Here is a 25,591-nt window from a genome sequence, read left to right as displayed (position 1 = left end):
GAAAGCATCACAGTTACTTGTAAAATAGGAAAAACTACGTTTTTGAGTTGCAACTTACTTTGCATGCATTGTTTAATGATGTGTTTATCGTGTTGGATAGTCAAAATAGATGCATTGTTAAAAATGCTATCTTATCCTAAGACTTATTTTAAATGGCCACTATGTATTACGAAGGAGTAGAATGGCCTTCTCTGTTCTGTTTCTCTGTTTCTGCCAAGCCAGTCATGACTCAGTTATACCTTACGTAAGAGTTGGATTCTGCTTTGAAATTGCTTTTAGTAAGTCTTCTTATGTAAAGGCTGTTAAAACAAATAGCTGTGGAATTGTGATATTCATGTGATTTTTTGAATGTTTTCACTGCTGTGGATTTTGATGCAATGAACATTGGGTTGTCGTATCACAGATTGAATATGGGTGATGTGAGTCAGGGGAAGGCTATAAAGCCATTTAGAATGTAACCCAGGAATGCCCAGTCTGCCCCACACGATGGAACTGTCTGGAACATATTAAGTATATGGATGCAAAGAAGTGTCTTTGTATGATAGCTTGAAAACACAAGTCAATCTTGCTGTTGATTCACAAAAAAAGGTTTTATTTGGTGGTTGATTTAGTAAAAGAAGTTTTGTTGTGGTGGTTTTTTTCCTAGAGAATTTTGCATAAAAGTACTTAGAATAAATTATCAAAAGTGACATAATTACAGTGATAGTCTGTGAAATTTGCAATATGTAGCAGTTAACTTGGCTTTTATGGTTTGGACAATATTTGAGACCATGGATCTCATTAATGATATTGGCACTTTCATTTGAGTTTAAAAATGTCAATGTGTGAAACATCATGGCAGTAGTAGACTGTGTGTTGGAAGGTCTGTGAGCAGAGCAGGGAGCATCCCTGGGACCCTCTTGTGTCCGCAGTTTGTCTGTAAGGAGCTGCACCCATTCCTGTGGCTACCTCACCTCCTTGTCACCTGAGCTTTGGTTAGCACGTGTGCTTGTTCTGTGGGGTTTTGTCACACCACTGGTTTGAAACGCGCTCCTCCCTGGTTGTGTGGCCCCTGTGGAAGGTGTGGAACGCACAGGTGCTGCTTGGCTGCTGAGTCACCTCTGAGCTGGCACCCATGCTGTGCACTCATCTTCTGAGCACGGCCCTTTTGGACACTGCATGTTGCATTTGTGCTGTGCTGGACTGTGTGTTCTGGGAGACTCTGATGTGCTTCCCTTCATCAGCTGCAGGGTTTCTGGCATCAGAGCACTCACTGACGCAAGAACGAGTGGCAGACTGACAGTATTATTATCATACAATTAAATACCTTGTGTAAGGCAAGAGATCACAATATTGTGGGACTCTTGTATAGTTTGGGGTGATAAAGTTGTTACAGATTTTGCTTGGTCCTTCAGAAAGACTGAAGCGAATTTTTACCGAACTTCTTTTTCACTGTGTTAGAGGTAATAATTGAAATAATGAAGCAGTACATGGGAGTGCAGAAGTTTAACTGGAGAGAAGTTGGTTTAGTGTTTAGATGTCTTCAAAACACACTTTGTAGTATTCACGCATCCCAGCCAACATTGATAGCATACTGTATCCATGATACTATTCGGGGAAGGAAATTACTCATTTCTACCAGTTGAACATAGGGGATTTTCTCATTCACAGGGTCCATTTCTGTGAAGATTTTGAGTATAGAATAGATACATGATTGACTATAAAGAAATTTCAACTTGATATATTTGAAAATTATTTTATTATTGTTTCCTTTATTAAACCTTTGTTTTTTTAGTGTTTCTATTTTTATTAAACTTAGTCATTTTTTCCCCCCAAATGACAACATTGTGTATAGTTTCGCATACTTTCCTTCTTTGTTCCTTTTTACTGAGAGATTACTTTCTGTTTTCAATGGGTTCAGTTGCATTAATGATTATTATTCACCATGGGAAATTCTGGGAAAATAGCTGGAGTTTTGGGCAAAGCATTGAGAGAAACTGACATAAATCAGTACACCTAGAAAATTTTAAAAAGTAATTTTTTTCCTAGTTTTACTTAATGATTTTTCTCTTTTACAAATATGAGAGATTAAAAAGAAGGCATGAAAGTTCTATTGAAAGTCTACTATTGACTGACAAAATAACTGTGTGGAACAAATGTCTCACTAATACTTGAGGTTAAAAAGAATATGGATCTGCTGAACTGGTATAGACTCTATAGTCACAGAACACATTAGAGTTACAGTGTAATTATTAGTGATCCTGTCTAATGACTGTTTTGGGGGATTATCTCTTTTGGAGTTAGCCATCTGCTGTGGTTAGAGTAATTAAATGTAATTAAGGGTTGACTTAGATTGAAATCAAAAGTATGTATGTCATTAGGAGAAGAATGTAAATTTCTTCCATTCAAAATAATTCAGAAATCAAATATTCCAGTTCTCTATTAAGGACATTAAACAAGCAGCTAAATTAAAGTTTGAAAAAGCACCCTCTCAAAAACACTTCCCAGACCCCTGCAAACTGAAATAAAAGGAGCAGGGTGGGAGTGAGAAAGATAGGGGAGCCTTAAAAGGGCGGCTTATTACTGTTCTACCAGTTCTTATTTGATGAAACAGATGGCTTATGTTGGTTAAAAGCTTGCAAGTGTAGCTATATTTACTTTTCTGTATTAAAAAGTATTTATATGCCAAGGATGTCTTATTTATGATTTAAACATGGATTTCTTATAGGTGGTTCTTAACTATGCTTATTTATAAAATACTTTTGGTGCTCTCATGTGAGGAACTCCAGGCCTGCCAGCCTGTGCTGAGTGCCCAGGAAGGAGATGGAGCAGAACATCTGGGGTGCAGTCCCGTGGCACACACAGGATAACCAGGGGAGCAGGCCCAGCCAGCAGGGCTTTAGGAAAGGCAGCTTGTGTCTGACCAGCCTGATTTCCTTTTGTGAGGGGGTGACCTGCCTGGTGAATTAGGGGAAGGCTGTGGATGTGTCTGCCTGGACTTCAGCAAAGCCTTTGGTACTGTCCCCACAATACTCTCCTGGAGAAACAGACAGGCCGTGGCTTGGACAGGTGCACTCTGCTGGGTTAGGAACTGGCTGTATGGCCAAGCCCTGAGGGTGGTGGTGAATGGAATTTCTTCGGGGGTCGATCACCAGTGGTTTCCCCAGGGCTCAGCATTGGGGCCTGTCCTGTCCGATATCTCTATCAGCGATCGGGGTGAGAGGATTGAGGGCACCCGCAGTAAATTTGCAGATGACGCCACGTTGGGCGGAATTGTTGATCTGCTTGCAGGTAGGAAGGTTAGGAAGGCTGTGCAGAGGGATCTGGACAGGTTGGGCTGATGGGCCAAGGGCAGCTAACTGAGGTGAAGTGCTGGATCCTGCTTTAGGATCGCAGCAATCCCCTGCAGTGCTCCAGGCTGGGGGCAGAGTGGTTGGTAAGCTGGAAAAGGCCCTGGGGTGCTGGTGAAGTGGCTGTACGTGTGCCCGGGTGGGCAGGATGGCCAAGGGCACCTGGCTTGTGTCAGCCCCAGCAGGACCAGGGCAATGACATCTAGTTGGCCCTGCTGAGGCAGCTGGGCTGCTGTGCCCAGTTCTGGGTCTGTCATGAAAAGGAAGATGCTGAGGGGCTGGAGCGAGTCCAGGCACCGGAACAGCTGGAGAGGGGCTAGAGCACCAGGAGCAGCTGAGGGAGGGCTGGAAAAAAGGAGGCTCCTGGGAACCTTCTCTCCCTCTCCAGGTCCCTGACAGGAGGGTGGAGCTGGCAGGGGGCTCAGGCCCTGCTCCAGGGAACAGGGACAGGAGGAGAGGGAGCCCCCTCAGGGCCCAGGGGAGCGCAGGGTGGGCAGCAGCGGAATTTCTTCATGGAAAGGGTGCGCAGGCACTGAAAGGGGCATCCCAGGGACGTTTGGAGAGCCCATCCCTGCAGGTGTTCAGGCTCGACTGATTGTGCCCCTCGGTGCTCTCGTCTGAGTGACAAGGTGGGGATCAGGCGCAGGTTGGACTTTGATGAACTTGAAGATCTTTTCCATCCATTTAGATTGGATCCTCTGATTCTATGGTAAAGACTTATTTTAGTGTTTTATCACACATAAATTTACAGGCTTTTTGTTTTTTGGGGTTTTTTTTGGTTTTTTTTTAGAAATTTGAGAGTTCTAGATCTTTTTGTGAGGAAATGTGAAATAGAAAGTTTCAATCCTGAGTTTCAAATGATGGAGTGTGTTAAAATTTAGAAGTACCTTTCCTTTTACAATGAAATACTGTAATAATACCATTGTGATTTGTTTCTAATTTCCCTTATGCTCTCTGTAAATATAGAGTCTTTGCTGTAACCATAATTGAAACAATACCAAAATAAAACTAGTTCTTATTTGTGCAAGCAATGCTTGTTGGCCTCAAGTAAGTTCAGTCATTCATAGTGACTAAAAAAAGTACTTTGTTAAAATAATTTTAGTCTGTTGATGTCTGTGTACTGAACATAGTAAATCTTTTTACTTTGTGTTTACAAATGCTATGGACTAAAGTCCGTAGATGTAAACTAAAGCCATAGTCCCTTATGAACGAGATTTTTGTTAATTATTATCCTTCAGAACAGTTGTAGAAGTAAATGGACATATATATGTAATAAACACTATATGCAGTATTTTCCAGTGACCTACCTCCACTGATTAGCACATTAGATTGATTATAGTCACAGATTGCTAAAAATTAATGAGGTATTCTTTAACTGTGGATGAAGAAGATTTAACTAGAGAAAAGTATGAATTTAGGAGTCCTGAATGAAAAAATTGCAACATTTAATAATGTTTTTTAACATTTAATAATGTTAATAATGTTTTTCCTTCATAAATTTTCTGAAGGAAGTAGTTTTGTTATTTTTACTATTGTTCTGAAGGAGAAGGCCATATCCCTAATATTCAGTATAGTAGTAGATAACCTTTTTTGGTGCCATATCAGTGTAAGTAGCTGATTTTTCTGTGTTTACACAAAAAAATATTTTTTTTTCTGCATGTGTGAAAACGATTGGTGATAAATTTGGCTGTAAAGAATAAAAGCAGTGAAATCTTTAGGTGCTCTTGAGGGTGGTGTGGCTGTTTGCAGTTGGTACAAAGGGTAGGCAGGTCTCTGTGACAGACTGTACCTCCCACGGAAGCAGTTCTCACTTCCCCAAAGTGTAGTATGCTTTGTTCTGCCAGCTTGCAAAGCCTGGAGACTTTCCCTATGTAGAGAAATTGCAGTGTGTAAAAACTTGGTGACAAGGGATGAACAGTTTAGTTGAAATGGATGCAGTCTGTCTTCACAATACTTTGTGTTTCGCCATTGATTTTGTTTTGGTATTTGCTGTGGCTTTTTAAGTTTTGTTTTTACTGGCTGAGACAAACCAAGGATGTACTTTCTGGAGAAACAGATATCAGGTTCTATGCTGTCTTTCCAAGTGTGCATTTGTGAAGCCACTGTTTAATACAACTTCAAATCAGAAGTGCTGTTTACCATATCAGTTTTCTAAATTGTTTAAAATAGAATTTGGAAATGTGCTATTTTCTTGTGTACTTGGCATTCTGCTTTATATGTACTGGGAATGAGATCCCCCTCAAATTTCAGGTGTAAATCTGAGAAATGGTATTGCATTTTTCTGTGAGGAAAACTCCACAGCAGGACCAGTTTTCTTGGAAGTTTCCCTATTAGAGTTCAGTGTGCTTAGTCTCATGACATTTTTGATAGTACAGGGACTTTGAAATTTTTGCCCTACCTTATTTATACTGCGATCCTGACTCAACATCTACTGCTGCTCTGGCAGATTGAGTCAGACAGTCTGTTGATGCTGCTACCCCTGTGCAAAGGCATCATTGGCTTGGCTGCACTTAAGTATTTGAGAAACTCTTTGACAGAATAACAGAATATACTGAGTTGGAAGGGATCCACAGAGATTATTGAGTCTTAACTCCTGCACAAGACCATCCCCAGGAGTCACACTGTGTGTCTGAGGGGATTGTCCAAACACTTTTTCTATTGTTTTTAATAATAATATTACTACCTGATTTTCTTAAAATACACATGCTTCTTCAGTGAAATAAGTCTGGTGACTTTTGATTTAGGCAATTCATGGCACAGATAAAAATACCTTATTTTGTATGAAAAAGAAACCAGGAAACACCACCACCACCACAATCCCTTAGCAACTTACAGGAGTTCTTGTATTTATACTATCTCACCATAATTGCTGGGTCTTTCCTTAAATTAGGAATCTGGATACGGACTTTTTGGCATGCACTACAGGTTCTTTAAAGTTGTCTGTCAGGGAGCAGCAAAGAGCAGGGCTGCTCTGCAAGGAGGGATAATCTGGCAGTTGGATTATGCAGGCAGGGCTTTCCCAACTTTGGCACAGTTCCGTGCAGTCTGAGCAGTGCTGGCCACAGGGTTAGAGAGAACAGTGGAATCTCTCAGGCCCAGTGTACATCTAGTTGTCTGATCAGAAGTAGCAGAAGATGGGAGCTGCTGCTGTCCTAGAGGGAAGCTAGAACGTGGGATGTAGCCAAGAGGCAGGAGCACAGAGTGGTGGGCTAGCTTGGCAAGGGCCGAGGGCTCCAGCTTGAGCTGAAATGGAGCTCCCGAGCACAGGGTGTGTAGAGGCATTCAAGTTGAAATGTGGTGTAGCTCCAAACAGCAGTACCAAATTGCCATGGTGCTGCAGCTCTGCTGGGTTCCCTGACAGATGGGTGCTGTTAATGGGATGTACTTGTTGTGGAAGGTCTCAACGGGAACCTCTGGAGAATCCAGTGCAGATCCCGAGAGACGGTCAGCACAGACAGTCCCATGGTCCCTTGTGGTTTCCTTTGCTGCCATGGAAGACACGTTTATCTTCTCTCTTCCAGATATGGAGTCTGCAGAGCGGTTAGTGTCATCATCAGTCTCCTCTGCTTCAGCTGCTTCTACTCCAGCATCTTCAACACCGTCGGTAACTTCAGAAGTATCGAAAGGTGGAGCTGCAACACTGAGCTCCACCATCAACACTTGTGGTAAAAATGACTCCAGTCTATACTGCAATGTGATTTTAGTGTTTGTCAGCACTTGTCATTATTATTACAAGTCACATGTAATAAGGTTGCACAGATACATCCAAGAAAAATGTTTGAGGTTTTTTGATTTTGCCAAGTGACATTCATTTGCTGTGAATATATTTTACATAGTACTTACTTATTGAAGGAATGAAATTAATTTTAAATTACCTGTTGTCCAGGTTTCAAAGACAGGTGTCTGCTAAGAAAGGCAGGAGCCTCTCTTTGAAATGGAGAATATAAACCTCCTCCATCCAAATTATTATATTTTGGAATTAAAAGGCTCTCAGGCAGAGATGGGGATAGGAATAACAGTTCTTTACTGATATACATAAATATATAGATATATAGATACAGATATATGTGCGTGTATAACAAGGCAAACAAAACAGCAACAACTACAAAATTAACAACAAACAGAACAGGAACCCAGGAACAGTTCTGTCGGTTGTGGACACTTTTCCCTATGGTGCAGTTACCGTCCCAGCTGTCAGGCAGTGCCAGGCAGCCCCCGGTGCTGGGGCAGATGCGGTGATCCCAAGGGTCCTCCCGGTGCCGGCGCAGGTGCAGTGATCCCGCGGGCAGCTCCCGGTGCCGGGGCAGGTGCGGTGATCCCGCGGGCAGCTCCCGGTGCCGGGGCAGGTGCGGTGATCCCGCGGGCAGCCCCCGGTGAGCAGGGCAGGTGCGGTGATCCCGCGGGCAGCTCCCGGTGAGCAGGGCAGGTGCGGTGATCCCGCGGGCAGCTCCCGGTGAGCAGGGCAGGTGCGGTGATCCCGCGGGCAGCTCCCGGTGAGCAGGGCAGGTGCAGTGATCCCGCGGGCAGCTCCCGGTGCCGGCACAGGTGCGGTGATCCCGTGAGCACCTCCCGGTGAGCAGGGCAGGTGCGGTGATCCCGCGTGGCTGCAGGGATGCTGGGCTAATGGCACCTTTGTCCCAGATGGGAATGGTGGAGGAGAGACATTGCTCACGGATCTCGGGGCAGTGTTCGTCCCAGTGCTCCAGCAGGATGTGTGGAGCTGAAGCAGGAAAACGTCTGAGCAGGGGGTGTGGGTCCCACAGGCGAGGAAGAGCAGCTCCTGGCATCGGGATGGCAGGGCAAGGTTTTGCAGCGGCCGTCCTTCTCGGAGCCAAACGAGTGAGAGAGCGAGTGACTGCCCACAGCTGTCCTTTATAACCTGAGAGAGCAAGCAGCTGCCCACCCCTCTCCTTTACCAGCCCCGATCTCGCGGTGTTTCCCCTCGTCCTCCCTCCCCACCAAACTCCAGAAAGGGACAGGGAGCCTCCCCCGGTCACTAGCCATCTTAGCATGTCAATGGAAAAAACACCAGACAGAGAGAATACTGAAAAAAATAACCAACCCCCAACACTATTTTAAATGTGGAAAAAAAAATCAGTTTGTAAGGCTGCCTTAAAAGTGAGGATCAGATGAAGGCTTCATCTAGCAAACTCTGTGCTGCTTTCAGATTAAGTTGTAATAACCAGCTTCTTCAATATACATCATGTTCTCAGCATTTAAGGCCCAGCCCATACTGCAGTTTTACATTTGTAGGAATAGTTTCTTCTAATGGAGCTTGAAATGGAAAAGATTGATTTCACAATGTCACAGTCTTGGATAATCTTGTCTGGAGTGAAATACCTTACCTTGAATCAGAAATAGATATGAAAGATTTCTCCATGAAAGAATCTCATTTTTGTGATTGAAGCTCCTATTTCAGCTGGATGATGCATACGTACGCCACAGAACAAGAAATGGCAAACTCTTCTCTGCTGTTTCTCACTTAACTTTTGGAAAACAGATCTTTTTTTGGAGAACCTTGTTTCTGTTAGCTCAGTTATTACATGATACATGGTAAATAGGAATTTTTTTCAGCTTAAATACATAGCAACCCTGTTTTCAGAAAAAACTCTGTTCTTGCAGCAGAATGAGCAAAAGTATATTCTCCCAACTGGTACAGCTTGATAATAAGTAATGAGTAGATTCCAAGTCCCCAACTTCATCCTGCATTTGTTCATTTGCAGCTGCCCCAAGAAACTGAAACCAGAATGTCTGCAGACCTAGAGTTATGTCTCAACTATTTATTTAAATATTCTCTAAAATCAACCAGAAAATTCTTAACTAAAACTCTTCTGGAATAAATGACAATTTGTTTTATTTTTCAGTACCCCACTAAAAATTCATCTCCAAAAGATTTTTTTGTCTGTATTCATTAGCCCATGCCACTTGAAATGGTTTTCTGTGGTGGTTCCTGGAATACTAGCAGGAGTTAATTTCTGTATGGCTATGAATGTACAATCCTCACCTGAGGATTTCCATGACTCATTTAACTCTCCTTGCTGCTTTTGCTGTGTACGTATTACATCATGTAGTTCTAGTTCTCGTGGTAACATTCTGTGCATTTATAGGATATGTGTTTGGTCTGCCAAAATACAGTAAGACTGAAGCAGATGAATAATGTAATAAAGATACCAAAGTGTCGGTTTTGTTCTTTTGGAAAACACAGGTGGTTCTTTACTAAAAGCCTTTTAAAAATTCTCTTCTTGTCTTTTAGTAAAAAAATAAAAAGTTTAATTTTCGTCTGATAGCTAATAGTTGAAAAGACTGATAGTAATTACCAGCATTAATTTTTTTTTGATGGTCAGATTGTTTGCCTGGCTGCCTGTGATGTTTAAAAACATCCATATTTTTTCAAGGACACTTGCCTTCCCAAAACCAAGCTGGAATGTAGTTCACTGTCAGTGCTGTCCTATCAATTTTATTTATGAGTGTGTGTTTCTCTGCTGACACAGTGCGCTGTGGTTACTGTTGTATCTGCTCTGAAAAGGTTCCACTGCAGTGTTTGTGCTACCATCCAGCTGAGGACTGTTTTCTCATGAATGACCTATGGCGTGTCCTGAATTTACAAGATCCTCTGTAGCTAAGATAGACAATATACTAGCCAGTTCTAAATTGAGGCCTTCTTCACTCCTGTGATATTTAAAAAAACCCAGTAATGTCTGTCAAATAGATAATTGACTTCAAATTTAAAAATGCATTTTTCCAGAGTCTAATAAAATATTTTTTTAAGAATGAGCGATTATTCTTACTACGAGAAGGTAATGCATCTTAATGCATGAGATTAGAGCCATTTTAGCCCAATTAATCTCTTTATTTTCTTTGCAGCAGTCAATAGTCTATTAAGTAGTCTATGCAAAAAACTTATTTGCATACTCTCTGGTGCCCATGATACATTGTTGGGACTGGGAGTCTTTATGCTTTGCCAAGGAGATTAAAATACAAGTAAATTATTTTGGCATATTCCCAGGTCAAAAAGACAAAGCACCTGTGTGAAACCATTGTGGAACATATCGCATACTGTTAAAGTTTAATTGGTTAATTTCCACTAGTTCCTGAATAAGGCGTTCTAATCTAGTAAACAGATATTTTATTTGCTTTCTTTTTAATCATCCATTGCTGAAAATAAGGTGCATTGGAAAAGTAAATTGCCTCTGGAAAGAGGTTTACCCTTATGAGGATGTTAGCAACTTTGGAAGAATATAAATCATTAGCTTTTTTTCTAAATAAAACCATAATTTTGTCTTTATGAAAGGCAATAATACTTTTGTGTGAAATTCTAAACTGAACATTCTAAGCTGTCTTGTTATGATGTTATCAGAACTGGAAGGTCCTTAATTTTTTCATTTTCAAGAAAGGGAAGTTCATTAACTGTTTATTAAATAACAAAACACAGTGATTTCTTTTTTCTCTGACCAGAAGCTGTTTTTGTCAAAGCAAAAATCTTCAGTCTTTTTGGAGTTGCGTATTTCTCCTTAAAGAGATCCAGAACAATTTTAAAATTGTGTACATAAATGCACAAAGTCATTCTTTGTTATTGAGAGACCAGCCTTGTTGAAATGTATGTTGCCCTTTGGAATAATGCTTTCAATCATTAATCTGTGCACTGGTTAGTAGAATTTCAAAAACTGTGCTCAAAAATATTTAACCTATTTGAAAGTAAGCCAAGGATGTTAAGGATTGAGATTTAATAAGAAATTTATTTATGCAGGGCATGTTTAAGGTAAGTTAGTAACTTGGAGAGCAAACACTAAAATAGGAAAATTAAGGAAATACTAGAATTAATTGCTAAGCAGACTGTTAATATTTTCATCAGATAAGAAAGAAGGAAGATGTCATTACAGTTCAGTTTAGTATTACAAGACTTCTGCCATTTTTTTGTCTGCGTTTTATTTCTTCCATGTGTTCAGATGTTTATTTTAAAATGCATGGCTTCTCTTTCCTAGATGCGTTTGGTAATGGCTCACATAGCACACTTGGTATGTCTATGTCCAAGGCCATAATAGTGTGTAGTGTAGTGTACAGTTAGCTAGACATTCTGTATGATGAAGAAAGTTGATGAACAATCTCAAAGGTTCTTTCAACTTGGAAGTTCTTCAGAGTATTATGAAACTTTACAATGCAGTGTTGCTCATCAGCATGATTATGAATCACTGCTGTGGTCTGTGAGAGAGAAGTATTGTGGAAGAAGATACACAAATGGGTTTTGTGTTGGTTATGATTGTTTTTTGGGTCTTTTTTTGTGATAATTTACAAAGGGACGTTAAAGCTATTTGAACTAAATTCAGCAAAAGCAGACCTGAACACGATGCTTTTAAACTCAGGCCAGAAGTTTAGAGAAATACTCCACGCATCACGTGCAATAGCTAGCATCAATGAAGTGCAAATCTCTTCTTGTCTTGAAGGAAGGGAAAAAAAGGCGCCTGAGCTAGAAATCTGAAATCATTAATAGGAATTTCTCTGCAATATGTGTAGTATTCCTGTTCTGTTGCCTTGTAGTTGCTAATAAATGAAAAATCCTAGTGAAGACCTTTGCCTTACTAACACCTAATAGGATTAGTTACTGCAGTCAGGAATTAATTTCAGAATTATTCCTTATATACACAAACACAGTAATAATATTTAAAACATGTAGAGGGAGAAGTAGGATTAACAAGTTAATGGTTTGTGTGTAGAAGTCCACCAGAAGCATAGTCAGAGGCCTTTGTTGATAATGGGAGTCTCCTGGAAAACAGGGAATGCTTGGCCTTTCTCATGCTGTCCTTTTTGATGTGATTCTCTTTATAATAAAGGATAGGGCAAATGAATTTAATGTTCTTTGATGTCAGTCTTTTCCTGCTTTTTCTTTCCAGTAGGGAATACATTGTTCTTCTGGTTATGTATGCTTTTACAATCTCAGAATTCCATGATTTGTTTTCCATATTTGTGTTCAGGCTATCTCTAAAGCTGAAGTTAATTCTGAAACTCCTATGAGATTTCCTCTAGCAGGACTACAGAATTTCTAGGCCTTTGATTTTTTTGTCTGTCATCTTATCTATTAAATATTCTTACCTTGTCCTGCCCTGTGAATACATGCTGACTTGCTGTACTGTGCCTGCTCTCTTCTGTGCTGCCCTTCCCCAAACTTCCAGGTGCGTAGCAGTTCTAGTAACTTCTCTATTTACTTTTTTCTGGTCACTTCCCCTGTTCATTTTCCTTTTCACATACTTTCCTTTCTGTATTAGCTTCAGTCTCCCTGTTGTTTAAGGTAAGCACAGCTCCAGCTATGCTTACATTTTACCTGTAATTTTTATAGTGTGTTTCATTAGCTTTAGTGCTCCCACTGAGACCACAGTGCCACTCACTTCTCCTCTGCCCCTCACCACCACCCTTGCCCTTGAGGAGGGCTGTAGAAGAAAACTGGAGGCACAAAAGGCAGAGGTCATAATAAGAAAAGTTTACTGGGAACAGAGATGAGATAAGAAAACAGATACTATCAGCATTAGTACTGACAGAGGGTATAAGTAGCAAGCTATTCAAATGGAGCCCCCCCTTCCCAACAACAGACAATTCCTGACCTCTGCCATGGTATGCCAGCTGGGAAGAGAACTCTTCTCCCTGGAAGAGAGTCCCTTTCCCCTGCCATTGACAGCAAATTTATTTGAATAACCTTTGTGTCCTGGCCATGCCCCCTCACAGTTACTGCAAAAATTAACCCTGCCCTGGCTGAAACCAGGACACCTCTTCATTATGTCTCATTTTCATCTTGTCTACCAGCCTGCCAGTCTAAGAGATGGCATTACTCATACTGAAGTTAGAAGCAGGATCACCAGTTGAAACTAGGGAATTTGAATAGGATTATTGTAAGAAAAAAAAAGAGGCCTCCTTTTTGCAATGCAGTATCAAGCTCAAGAGGATAGAAACCTCTTGCAGTTGCTGTTGAGTTACTGTTGGGTGGCTAGCAGTTCCTCTATTTAATAGGCCTTTTCATAGGGAACAGCTTCAGATGTGGTTTTGTGGTGGAGGCCTTGGAGTATTGCAAGACTCAGATTGCAGAGGTGACTAAAAGCTGTTGTATTACTTTGTAGTTCTAGTGTAGGAAGAGTGCTGAGATTATAAATGTTAAAGGCTGATCTGTGAATACTGATTCAGTTTATAAGACTAGCAGTTTTATTTTGGGGTGATCGGTGTCATATAGCTTTCTATTAAGTATTAATTTTCAGAATGTATTTAAATAAAATTACATTGCAGTCTTTATCAGAATGGCTTTAATGACTTAAGACCAGAGTTGCTGCAGGAAATGTACATCATTGAGAATTTCCTAAATGTTTTGTTCTTCTAGATTTAGTAAATGTGCTCTGGATTATGCACAGCAATATGCTTGCTGAAAGACTTAAATATAGTATTGGAACAAATGAAGTTTGTTTTTATTTCCTTTGCGGTTCAGAATGGTGGCGAACAGCAGACACGCACTCTCGTCCTGGGGCGGCTTTTTTCCCACCACTCTTGGGAATTCCCACACTGTTTGCTCCTCCTGCACAGAATCATGATTCTGCTTCATTCCATTCAAGAGCTACAGGAAAAAGTAGTCGGAGCAATACAGACAAAGGTAATGGCTGAAGTCAGGAAATAGTCATATTGAACTTCTGCATGTGCAGAAAGATGTGGAACTTGAGCTTTACTTTCCTCGTTCTTCCCGTTCCTAAACAGTTCCCATAAAAATTGGTTCTGTTAGGTGAGGGTGATAAATACCAAGCATGTGTTTGGCCTTCAAATCATGGGTGCTCTGTCTGATTAAACTGAGGTAACTCCAAATCAGAGTGACACTTTGGCAGATTTCAGTATATATGGTGAGTAGTCTGTAAGTAGTCTAGGATCTTGTTAAATGTCTATGGAATATTAGTATGACTGAGTCATCTCAAAGAAATTATCTGTAACCTCAGTTTCATTTTAAATGTCGCTTTTAGGTATAAATGGATCACTGAATGGCAACAGTACCACTACAGTCTCAGCTCTCAGCACATCTGTGCTCTCCACTGGCGTGGCAGCAGCGGCAGGAGCAGTGAAAGCTGTAACCCCAGGAGCTGCAGGGCGCAAATACGGCCAGGAGCGCAGCAAAGCTCAGCTCTTGGACACCAGGGCTGACAAAATCAAAGATAAGGTAAACACACAGAGAGACACTTAAGATTCAGACAAAAAATTGGCATGATAAGTGTTCTGCACACAGGAGAATTTTTCAGTGTTCTAAGTACAAAATCTTTTGGGTTCATCTGATTTATTAGAACAAGATCTGTAGCCTTGTCTCTGTAGGGATTTTTTGTGTATTGGCTTTTGAAATTGTTTAATTGTTTGAGGATTTTTTGACGTACTTGTGAACCAAAAGTTACTATTAGTGCTGATTTCACTAGTTAATAAGTTAATAGCTGTATCCAACACCTTGTTTTTAAAATTTAATCTATTTTTAAAAAAGTTATTTTTAATACCGATATTTAATATATATAATATATATTTATATATTTTATATATATTGTATTATTATATTACAGTATATATATGTGTATATATACACATATATTGGTATTACAGTTATTACATTATCGATTCTTTCTGTGACTTTAATTAGGTTTTTCAAGTACCTTAAAAAAAAAAAAGAAAATGTTTAGACATTAAAAATGCTGCTCTGGAAGTAATTTCCCATTTATTTAGAGGAAAGAACTATTATTTAACTGCTGTGTTTCAGCAATAATCTTAGCTGTCTAATGTGAAAGTCACGAGTAATCTCAGTGACTTAGTAAACCTTATATATTGACCTAAGCACTTCAAGAACTTTGCTACTCTTGGAAGCAAAACTATGTAAGCAAACCATGGGGAATGATGTACTGGGGAGGTGATTACTGTCCGAAGGGAAGCTGTGGAGTAGTTCTCTACTGATACCCATCTAGGCTGAAATATTTTTCTTTCCTTATATCTGTTTATTTTTGTTTTGTGAGTGAATTGGGCCTCTTGCTTTCTTTGTTATGGAGCTGCATTTAGCTACCAAGTCTGATTCTTTGAAGGTGAGAGGTTGGCATTTTCAGGAGACAGCTGGTGCTTGATGTATCTGCATAAAAATAGGGGTTAGCACTGAAGTGATTACTTATAATTGTGTAGTGATATGCAGTGTTTAATATATGGACAATAGGGAAATTGTTAAGAATATTTTCCCTCAAAAACTCTTTGTGTTCAACAGTTGACAGCTTTTGAAAGTATTCTGGTAGTTAAAGGTATTTAGTAAATCTTTGACTTTTTTCAGGCTTAAATACTACAAATGGCTCTTTGTAAAATTCTGCTTTTATCCTGGATATCTACATGCAAATTTTAGCTTCCGTTCTCTGGTGCAGATGTAAAGCTTTTTCCAGATTGTGTTTTTATATTTCTGACTAATACTACAGTTAGGCAGAATACCAAATAAATTTCTCTTTTAATATCTCTAAATACCTTCCCAGAAGGTACTTTTTGACTCTTTGCTTTACTCAGAAAATTTTATCTCTTTTTGGCTAATGTTCATGTATTTGTTTGTAATTTCGTTTTTTGTTTAGTTTGTTGTTTTAGTTCCCCCCCCCCCCAAAAAAAATTTCTCTCAGGATGTTTCTTAGTGTTGTTATCTTTTCCTTTGTGTTACCTTTCATCTTTAAATATAAATTAAGTATTGCTGATAGGTTTCTTCATGCAGGCACTGATTTCAAGCTCCAGTTTTACTTGACTAAATACTGAGTGCTGTGAAATGATGGACTTGATGTGCAAGTACCTTTCTTAAGAATGTTGTGTTCTAAGTCCTCTGTCTCATGCAGATAAATGTCAGGTTGTCTATTTCCTAAATTCCTGTAGTAAATTTTTAAATACAGATATGGAGTTTGTTGTTCCTAATCTTGCTTGGTATGCTGATGTTCATAACTTCTTTTCCTCTGAAACTTTTTATTAGTAATTGGTATTTGTCAGTGTAATGATTTGAACAACCTTTTGTGTCAAAACACAGAAATTGCTCTAAATGAGAACTCCAACAAGAGGATGATTATTAAAGCTGGGCTTTGTACAAGTGATGTTATACTTTTTAGATTTCAAAACAGAAACTCTTGCCTCTTCTTAAAAGCACATCTTATTTTAAAACCTTCTAATATATTTTTCTAAAGGTTCTTTTCTTCAGGGTTTTAGTTTTTTCAGTATTCATCTTTTGATTTCTTCAGTAATCTCCTTAGTTGCAATTTCTTTTTGAGGATGATATCTAAAAAAATCCTTAAAATATTTATTTAGTTGTCGGGTAAAAAGAAAAAGGCTGTTACCAAACTCTTTTTACAGTTGATGAAAATCTAGAGAGTTACTTTCAATATAATGTAGTTGTTAGAGTATTTAAACAGATTTTGGTCCATTTCTCAGGAGCAAATTCCAGAAGCAATTTGATGAATGTACTCTTTTCAGTCCTCAAAACTGTACATTGCTGGCCAGCTCATACTGTGAAAGTAGTTAAATGAATATATCACTGGAGCTTCGACAAACCCAATATTTGTTGTTCTTTCTGCGCTAACTTGCAGTACATGTTTTGGGTATGAAGTTTTTTGGAATCGGTACATTCTGTGGTTTACTAGACCCTAATTCTAGGTCAATGTTCTAGGCCTAAATTTGGCATTTTGCTTTATGATGTAGTGATGTCAGCAGTGGTCAGAAAAAGACTTCAGTAGAACTTTGTTACCAGTTTTTCATTTTCATCATCTTGTGAAGCACTTTCTCTTAAAGCATTGCAGGTCACTTTACTGCAAAGTCTCACTCTTCCTTGTTTCAAAGATTATGTGTAATAATAAGACTATATCACAGATTTAAGCTGAAGCATTAACAGAGAATTCCTCTTCCTGGTAGAAGCCCAGAAAAAAAACAGTGGAAAGCTCTAGTAACAGCGACAGTGATTCAGGCTCCTCTTCAGACACCTCAAGTGAAGGTGTGAGCAGCAGTGACTCTGATGACCTAGAGGAGGATGAAGAGGAGGAGGAGGACCAGAGTGCTGAAGAGAGTGAGGATGATGAATCTGATTCTGAAAATGAAGCACATCACAAAAGCAAGAACAAGGTATAATGCCTCACTCTGCTTCCCACAGTCTTGTTGCTGCAAGCTGTGACAAGTTGACCTGCTCACATCTGTGAACAAATAGTCAACAATTATTTTTCTGCACATTAATAAATGCTAAGAATGCTCTTTTTAGGCTTGTTTCAGGGTTTTATGTTTGTGGGGTTTCTGGGAGGAGTCTTTTAGTTCTTTTGTGTGCATGTGTGTCTGTGTATTGTGTATTCTCTGCAGGCTAGGCGTTTACAGTTAGTAGAGTTCTATTTTTGTTATAAAGTGGCAAGTACAAAGAAATTAAGTACTGTGTGCAGGTAATGAATTGAAAATATATCGCTTTATATTGCTTTTTTTTGGGTATTGCTTTAGCAGTTGACTTTCTTCCCGAAGTAGGGTAGCTACTTTTCCCTAGTAGTAAAACAACAAGATTGGAATTTTTGGTATGCTGTTAGGTTTATAGTCAGAAATACATTTAAGAACAACCATGGATTAATACTCCTTCTCTAGCAAACACTGTCGTCACATACTGAAACTCTCTGGGGGAAAACCCAAAAATAGATAGCAAATATATTAGAGGACTGATTAAAAACTATTACTGTTCATCGTCTGCCAAGACTAGTGTTACTGTTTCATGGAGACTGATCATACGTTTAGCCTTTTTAAAAGGATCTTTAAGTTCTGTAATGAACAGTCAAAAATAAATATTTTGCAGGTGCTAATGCATAGTGGTGTAACAGATACGAAAACCGATGGACAGAAATCACAGGAAAAGTCTCAAGAAAAAAGAACACACCAGCAGATACCTCTTGTGTCTGATTCCCAGACTCACTCATCATTCCAGTCCCAGCAGAAGCAGCCTCAGGTTTTGTCACAGCAGCTTCCGTTTATTTTTCAAAGCTCTCAGGCAAAGGAGGAATCTGTGAACAAACACACAAGTGTAATACAGTCTACGGGATTGGTTCCTAATGTGAAACCTTTGTCTTTGGTACATGAAACCAAAAAGGAGACCTATTTAAAACTCATAGTTCCTTCCCCTGATCTACTCAAAGCAGGGAATAAAAATACCTCTGAAGAATCTCTCACTTTGACCAGCGATGTCAGATCTAAACGGGTGAGTGGAGTTTTTTATTAGTTGTAACCTGTGCCATCTGTTAAAAAAGATGTAACACTGTGCCACCTGTTAAATATAGTGTATTAAAATTATAAGTATATTCATAATATGGGAGTTTATTTTTTTTTTAGAGTTGATCTGGATTTCTGAATGGTGTACATGAACTAGATTGTGTGGGTTATGCATCTCGTAAGGACAGTGTGCACCTGAAATCACTGTCAAAATAAGAAACGTACTCATGGGTAAATTATGTGGCCCGGATATTTTTCCTGTGCTGCTAGGTTCAGTCAAAATAGTGGTTTAATTCTTCACATATCTAGTATGTAAGCATGGCTTCACTTTCTTTCAAGTTGGATAGTTTCAAATCAAAGTAATTGAAATCACCTGTTGCAACTGTGATTTTAAACAAAGAAACTGAAAGCCATTAAAAAAAGAAATGTTCAGTGTAATTAATGTTGAGTTTTGCTTGCTCTTTAAAGACAGGTGTTTATACACTGATAGCTGAAAATCTCAGTATGGCCATTTCAATAGTTTTTTTAAGAAGGCAGGAAAGGAACCTTGAAGCTCTGCGCCGTCCCACCGTGCGAAGGCAGGGACAGCTCCCACTGTCCAGCCCTGTCCAGCCTGGGCACTGCCAGGGAGCCACAGCTGCTCTGGGCACCTGTGCAGCCCTGCCCACCCTTCCTTGTTTATCTTCCTTTTGAGTGGCCAGGACTGCACAATAAGTTTTTGTGTCTGTCTTAACAGTTCTGTGGCTTCTAAAATGTTTAGATCCTCAGTTTCTATATTTTGTTAACAGTGATTAAGGTCACTGCTGATGAATTTTCTATTTGGTGAAGTTTGAATGAGGATTAGAAGAGAATAAAAATCTGGCATTTTACAAACACCGAGGCTTAGGATGTATACGAAAATAAATATAAAAATAAAATATAAAAATACATTTACCAAGGTAACTGTCATAATTATTATTATTGTTATTATTATTATTATTACTGTTATTACTATTTCAAATTTTGTTTTAAACTAAGTGATATTTGGGAGTAGTAAACTCAATTGTGATTCACAGCTAACTCATAGGTCCTCAGTGAGAACTGAAAATATGCAAATTTTTTTTTTTATAGACTAGAAGATAAAAAACAATTTTCCTTTCCAATCTCCTGTTACTTGGTAAAATTCCAATATGATTGTCACTTACCGGGATTCGCTAAATAAATTATAAGAACACACATCTTTACTTTTGAAAGAGGCTTCTGCTTTCAAATTTAGGTTACAAGTCTTTAGTTAGACATAGATCACACATTTAATAGTTTGATTTCTCTAAAACTTTTACTGGAGGTCCACACTGTGGAATATTTATTTTAAACATCTTCATAATTTTGTACTTGGTTTTAAATATTACTAACTTCCAAGATTGTATTGTGTTTTAAATAATTTTTTAAAATTGATTTTAAACTGTACCATCTTTATCCATTTTATTATATTTTCTATTGAAGATGATGTGGGTTTTTTTCTTTGCAAGAGTCTTTAGATTAAAGGCACTGTAAGCTTTACGTGTATTTCTGAGCTATTACCAATTTTTACATGGAAGAATTTCAAATACTACTCTTTCAGTTAAACAATTAGCATATCACAGCCTTTCTGAGTAATGCCTTTTCCCTCCCTTTTGTAAATAAAATTTTTCTACACAAAGAGTACTCTATGTTTTTTTTTAGTATTGTGGCCATCAGTGTGTTGTATTTACCTGATGCTTTAAAGTGAACAAACTATTAAAGGTAGTTGTACATTCACTAATGGGATTTTTATACATGAAATTAAGTAATAAGAGGGTTTCCTATGCTGGTACACAAGAGTAGTAAGTATCTTTCTAAAAATGGCTTTTTTTAGAATGATTAATACCTTTATGAAAGTCTCTGTCTCGAGCATTGTAGCAGGTGAGAAAGCTTCCCTGCATAATTGGAATCAACTTCATCTTGAGTTCAATTTGTCTTTCCCTACTTGATTTACAGTGAACAAATCATGCTAGACTTGCGTAACTAGTAGTTACTCATCTCTTTGGTTGTACCTAGTATCTGCTTTTAACTTTCTAAAAACAGCTTAGCAGATGTTTAAAATTTCTTAGAGCTCACCTGCCTGAATACCAAAGAAAGCCAAACAAACGCCTCCACATTTTATTCCTCTGTCTTCTTATTTCTTCAGGAACAATATAAACAGACATTTCCAGCAGCACAGCTAAAGAAACAGGAATCGTCGAAGAGCCTGAAGAAGGTTATCGCAGCTTTGTCAAGCCCCAAGCCAACATCTAGTTCACCAGCTCATCAAAAACTCACATCCTTGGAAAACAACCATTCTAACCCATTCCTGACAAATGCACTTTTAGGTAATCACCAACCCAATGGAGTCATTCAGAGCGTCATCCAGGAGGCTCCTCTTGCACTCACTACGAAAGCGAAAGCCCAGAGCAAGATCAGTGAAGGGGTAGCTGTTTCTAATAGTGCCCCCTTTTCTTTGCCAATAAACTTGAGTGCATGTGGGAAAAAGACAACTGGTAACCGGACAGCTGCTATGACCTCTACCTCTCCTGTGTTGTCTGGTTCAGGAAAGGATAAAGCAGTCAGCAATAACACAGTAAATGCAGTAAAACCGCAGCACCGCCTTCATTCGGCAAAGCTGGTGGTAGAGCAGTTCAGAGGGGTCGACTCGGATGCCCCCAGCAGTAAAGACTCCGACGACTCAAATGATGAGGATGACGATGATGAAGATGAGGATGAGGATGATGAAGAAGATGATTCCGATGACAGCCAATCAGGTGGTTTAATCTTTTTAATAGGAAAAGCAGAACCTTAATTTTTTTTCGCATTTTGGAGATATACATTTCCCACCATATTTTAAAATAGGGGCAGGAAATACTGGGTCAGCCTGGCCCACACAGTGTATTACACACATCCTTGAAATTAGCATGTGTCCACAGTCTCTGTTGTCCAAAAATCATGTTTGGGGTGTTTTGATGCTTGGTTGGCTGTCCTGGTAAGGTGGCTCCTTAGCCTTTTTGAAAAGCTGCCACGGACCTGCCTTCCACATGAGTCACCCAGCCTGCAGCTTGATGTGACAAAGTGCTCAGAAAGGGATTGACATTAAGGCTGATTGATGGTTAATGATTCTGGCAGGGACCAGTTGCAAAACAGGTTTCCTGACCAGAGGGGGGACTAAACAAGGGCTTCAAGTCTTCAAGAGTAGCAAGAAAAGCATGTTTCTGTGCCTCATTCAGGAGCGCAGCAGTCCATGAGCAAGTAACTGGACACTTTCAAGGGCTGCAGACTGGGCTATGCAGTTTGGAATGACAAGGCCTGTTTTAATGGGTCAACTGAACTCAGTCACTGCTTTATCCAGTGTGCCGATATCCCTAGTGTCCAGCCTCCACCTTCATCATTCTCTTTCCCCTCTCATCCACATACCCTGTACTAATCTTTTATCTCAGAATACCTCACCTTTAGTTCCTTACCCTGGCTGTCCTTGATTCTTATTCTTGCCCAGATTGCCAACTTTTGTTTCTGACACCTTTCAACCTGTATCCAGTTCTGTTGTTTTCTTGCTCTTTGCAGTGGATGTCACACCTATGAAATGCCCTTCCTGGGGTAATACCCAGCTGCTGCTAGGCTAATGGGATGATTAAGGTATAGCTTATTCTGGGGTAAACAGTCCTGAAATACTGCAGCTTCTGTCACTCATCTCTTTCCATTCAAAAGAACTGTGTATTATCATGCAAAATTATTTAATGCTGGCTTATTTGTAATAGTGTTAAAGTTTAGGTAGTTAATTAGAATCTCCTATTGATACTCAAGAGACGTTATTAGAACAGTGTGTATAATAAGGGAAAAGACTTAGCAAGTATCAGAACTTTAATGTACTTGCTAGGAGTTTCCAAGTCATAATGTGCCTTTTGCCACAATTTCTTTAAACAGAGTCTGACAGTAATTCTGAGTCAGATACAGAAGGGTCTGAGGAGGAAGATGATGAGGATGATAAAGACCAAGATGAATCGGATACCGACACCGAGGGAGAGAAAACCCCACTGAAACTGAACAAAACTTCATCCTCTGTGAAGAGCTCTTCCATTGGTCTTACAGCTCATTCCTCCCCACTTAATCTCCAAGTAGCAAAGACGTCAAGCTCGGCCCCTGCTGCCTTATGCCCCGAGTCCCAGCCTGCAGCGTTCCTTGGGACAGGAGCCTCCAGCCTCGCGCCAGGTGCACACTGTGGTATCTTGCTGCCTGCTGTCCTGCTGCCATTCCATGGCCAGGGCCCATGTTTTGTAAAAGGAGTTGCAAAAGTAGTCCAGGTGCTGGTATCAAGCAACAGCTCGGGAAGGTTTTTACCCTAAAAATAGTGATTTGCTGAACAGCTACCCCAGGGCTGTGGCAGAGTCCCCCTCGCTTGAGGTTTTCCCATGTCAGTTGGTCAGGGTGCAAGATAATCTTGGCAAAGCTTCCTTTCCCAAGAAAGACTGGGCCAGGTGTCTTTGGATGTCCCTTCTGACTTTGGCTGTTGGGTGGCTCTGTGATCTTTTCACGGGTGTTGGCAGCAGTCATTAAGATCTGTTAGCCAAATTGCAAGTTCTCCAGACTAGAACATTACACTTAGACCAGGACATTTTAACTCGTGTAATTACTTGAGAGAAGGTAGAATTAAATATCCAGAATGAATATTTATTACATTAAATCTCTTCATTATTAAGTCTTTGGAATTCTTAATTTTATTCTTAACTAGTTATTCTTACTTCTGATTTCTGTATGTTCTAGTTTGTGTTCTGAATCTTCAGTTTTTGCCCCTTCCTCGATAAACTTCATAAACATATTTTGTTAGAACATAATCTTCTAATAATTATTTCAAAATTCTAAGTAGAATTTATGGATTATGTGTAAGGATTTATTTTTTAGAAGTTAATGGAAAGTACATTTAGCATTTGCCTGCTATTATGTAGTTTTTATAATCCTTCATTTGGTGACTTAATTTGTAAAATTCAGTAATTACTATGGCTACAGTAAAGAATGCATTTTTGAAAGTCACACTTCTTAAGTTGCATGGTAACAATGAAATGAAATCACGTATTTCCTACTTTGAATTAGAGACTTGATGTTTATTAACATGCATGTAAGTAGATTTTTAAATGGGAATATCTGCTTATAAATAGGTTTTTATATTTGGATTCAGTGGAATAGAAGCTTCATTCCATGTCATACAAGGGCATTAGCTTTGAAGCAGTATAGTATGATCTACCTAATATTTATCCCAGAAACAGGCTTGTTAACTTTATAGTTTATAAAAGTTTTCACATTAATTAGGAGTAATCATCCAAATGGATAAATTTAAAATCTAATGTTTTTTTCAGTAATCTGTGTTGATTTGTGATGCTTTGAAAAGTCTGATAGCAGATTTTTCTATTTACAGGAGTAGGATAGGAGGTAGAATAAATAAATTTTATCTCCTTGCTTTATGTATAATAATATACACCTAAGAATCACCTTATAGGAGTCAACATAATACAACAAAAATATTTTTGTGAATCTTTTACCTAGAGTTAGTAAGTCATGGAAGGAGTCTCGTGGTCTCTTTTCTGTATCTGTTTTGCATTGGACTTTTCATTTGTATTTGGAAGAGCAGCCTCCCTCCCTGCACAGTGACCAGTAGTGTTTGATGTTAGGTTGAGAGTGCAGGGCTGTGTCTGAATTTTGGGATGTGAGCATAGCCATTTCCTCAGTGCCTTTTCCAGGGGTGTCTTGGCAGGATGTGGAAGGAGCTGCCGTGCTGCTGTGTGAGACTCTGGTGGTGTGGGGGCTGTGCTGGCTCAGCCTGGCCCTTCCCTCGCTCACAGCTGTCCAGGGAGCACCTGTGTCGCACTCTAGACAGAAGGTCTCTACTTCTGTTAGGTATTAATCAGAGATTCTGTTTTAGGTATTTCGAAAAGACGAAGAGTGGCAGATGAACGGGAGCTGCGTGTTCCCCTCGATTTTGGGTACGTTGTTTATGCACCTGACTTTCCTTAAAAGGGAGATCATGCTTTCAAAAAGCCGTTGGTAAAGAATGAGTTTCAGAAATCTTGAGGCTGAAAAGTAATAAAAAGGCAATTTACATTTTTGACTCCCAGTGACTCTGGATTTCTTTAAAAAGTGTCAGCATATTTCATGTGTTAAGTTTTGTGCATTAAATTTTTCTTTTTCAAATGTGACCCATCTCTTACCTGTTTTGCTTTGGAAATGAGTCCTAATGATCCGAGCAGATATAAACTCCAAATAACTCCCTAATTTATAGTTCTAGGCTGCTTAAAATCTGGTAATATATTTAGTCAGTTTGGACAATCTACCTGATAAAATTTTCTGATTTGTTCTGTTTATGATACTCGAGTCACATTTTTCTCGTCCTTTTTTTTTTTTTTTTTTGTAGAATTCTTAAATTGACACAAATGACTTGTTTTTTAAAAATGTATTGTTGTATGCAACTATTTCATATTGCTCTAGCTGGCAAAGAGAAACCCGAATAAGAAACTTTGGCGGTCGTCTTCAAGGAGAAGTAGCATATTTTGCACCTTGTGGAAAGAAGCTGAGACAGTATCCTGAAGTAGTAAAGGTACATTAACTTTTTAACTTCTGTGTTCTTATGCTAGTAAGCATGCTTGCAGTTAAAATATGCTTTTTTTTCTCTCCAGTTGAAATACTTATTTTCTGTGATGTGAGGTGTAATGTATCTCAGTCTGTTACTGATTTGATATCTTATAAATGCATATCCCTTTGACAGAATATGCAAAACGTTGCGCTCACAAAGTTAGCTGTGCATCAAAGCTGGGTTGTAATTATTTACAAGCTGAAGTGGAAAAATATGTGATTTTTTCAGTATCTCAGCAGAAATGGAATAATGGATATCTCAAGGGACAATTTCAGCTTCAGTGCAAAAATAGGAGTGGGTGACTTCTATGAAGCAAGAGATGGACCGCAGGTATCCACTTTTTAAAAAGTAAAGTTTTTGATCCAAGGAGCATTAACTTAAGTTTAGGTGA

The 25,591-nt window shown here is 39.2% G+C and overlaps 1 protein-coding gene across 16 annotated transcripts in view; it reads left to right on the top strand.

Annotated features, from left to right (window-relative positions):
* BAZ2B (bromodomain adjacent to zinc finger domain 2B) overlaps window positions 1-25,591 on the top strand; it is a 107,719-nt gene that overhangs the window by 41,997 nt on the left and 40,131 nt on the right. For 9 of the 16 annotated variants that reach the window (XM_079310902.1, XM_079310903.1, XM_079310904.1 and 6 more), the window contains 10 exons: window positions 6,851-6,994; window positions 13,792-13,953; window positions 14,312-14,505; window positions 17,235-17,441; window positions 18,145-18,543; window positions 20,740-21,349; window positions 22,503-22,787; window positions 24,493-24,553; window positions 25,056-25,164; window positions 25,429-25,530. In XM_079310902.1, coding sequence (XP_079167028.1) covers window positions 6,853-6,994; window positions 13,792-13,953; window positions 14,312-14,505; window positions 17,235-17,441; window positions 18,145-18,543; window positions 20,740-21,349; window positions 22,503-22,787; window positions 24,493-24,553; window positions 25,056-25,164; window positions 25,429-25,530 — 2,271 coding nt within the window. In that variant the 5' untranslated portion in view covers window positions 6,851-6,852. Of the gene's footprint in view, window positions 1-6,850; window positions 6,995-13,791; window positions 13,954-14,311; window positions 14,506-17,234; window positions 17,442-18,144; window positions 18,544-20,739; window positions 21,350-22,502; window positions 22,788-24,492; window positions 24,554-25,055; window positions 25,165-25,428; window positions 25,531-25,591 lie in introns of those variants that run through there. The other 7 variants (XM_079310899.1, XM_079310896.1, XM_079310898.1 and 4 more) reach the window with 2 other exon arrangements.

The sequence above is a fragment of the Erithacus rubecula genome (genome assembly GCF_903797595.1).
Source record: "Erithacus rubecula genome assembly, chromosome: 8".
Classification (NCBI taxonomy): Eukaryota; Metazoa; Chordata; class Aves; order Passeriformes; family Muscicapidae; genus Erithacus; species Erithacus rubecula.
The sequence above is the reverse complement of the archived record's forward strand: the minus strand, read 5'-3'. Positions and strand labels throughout refer to the sequence as shown.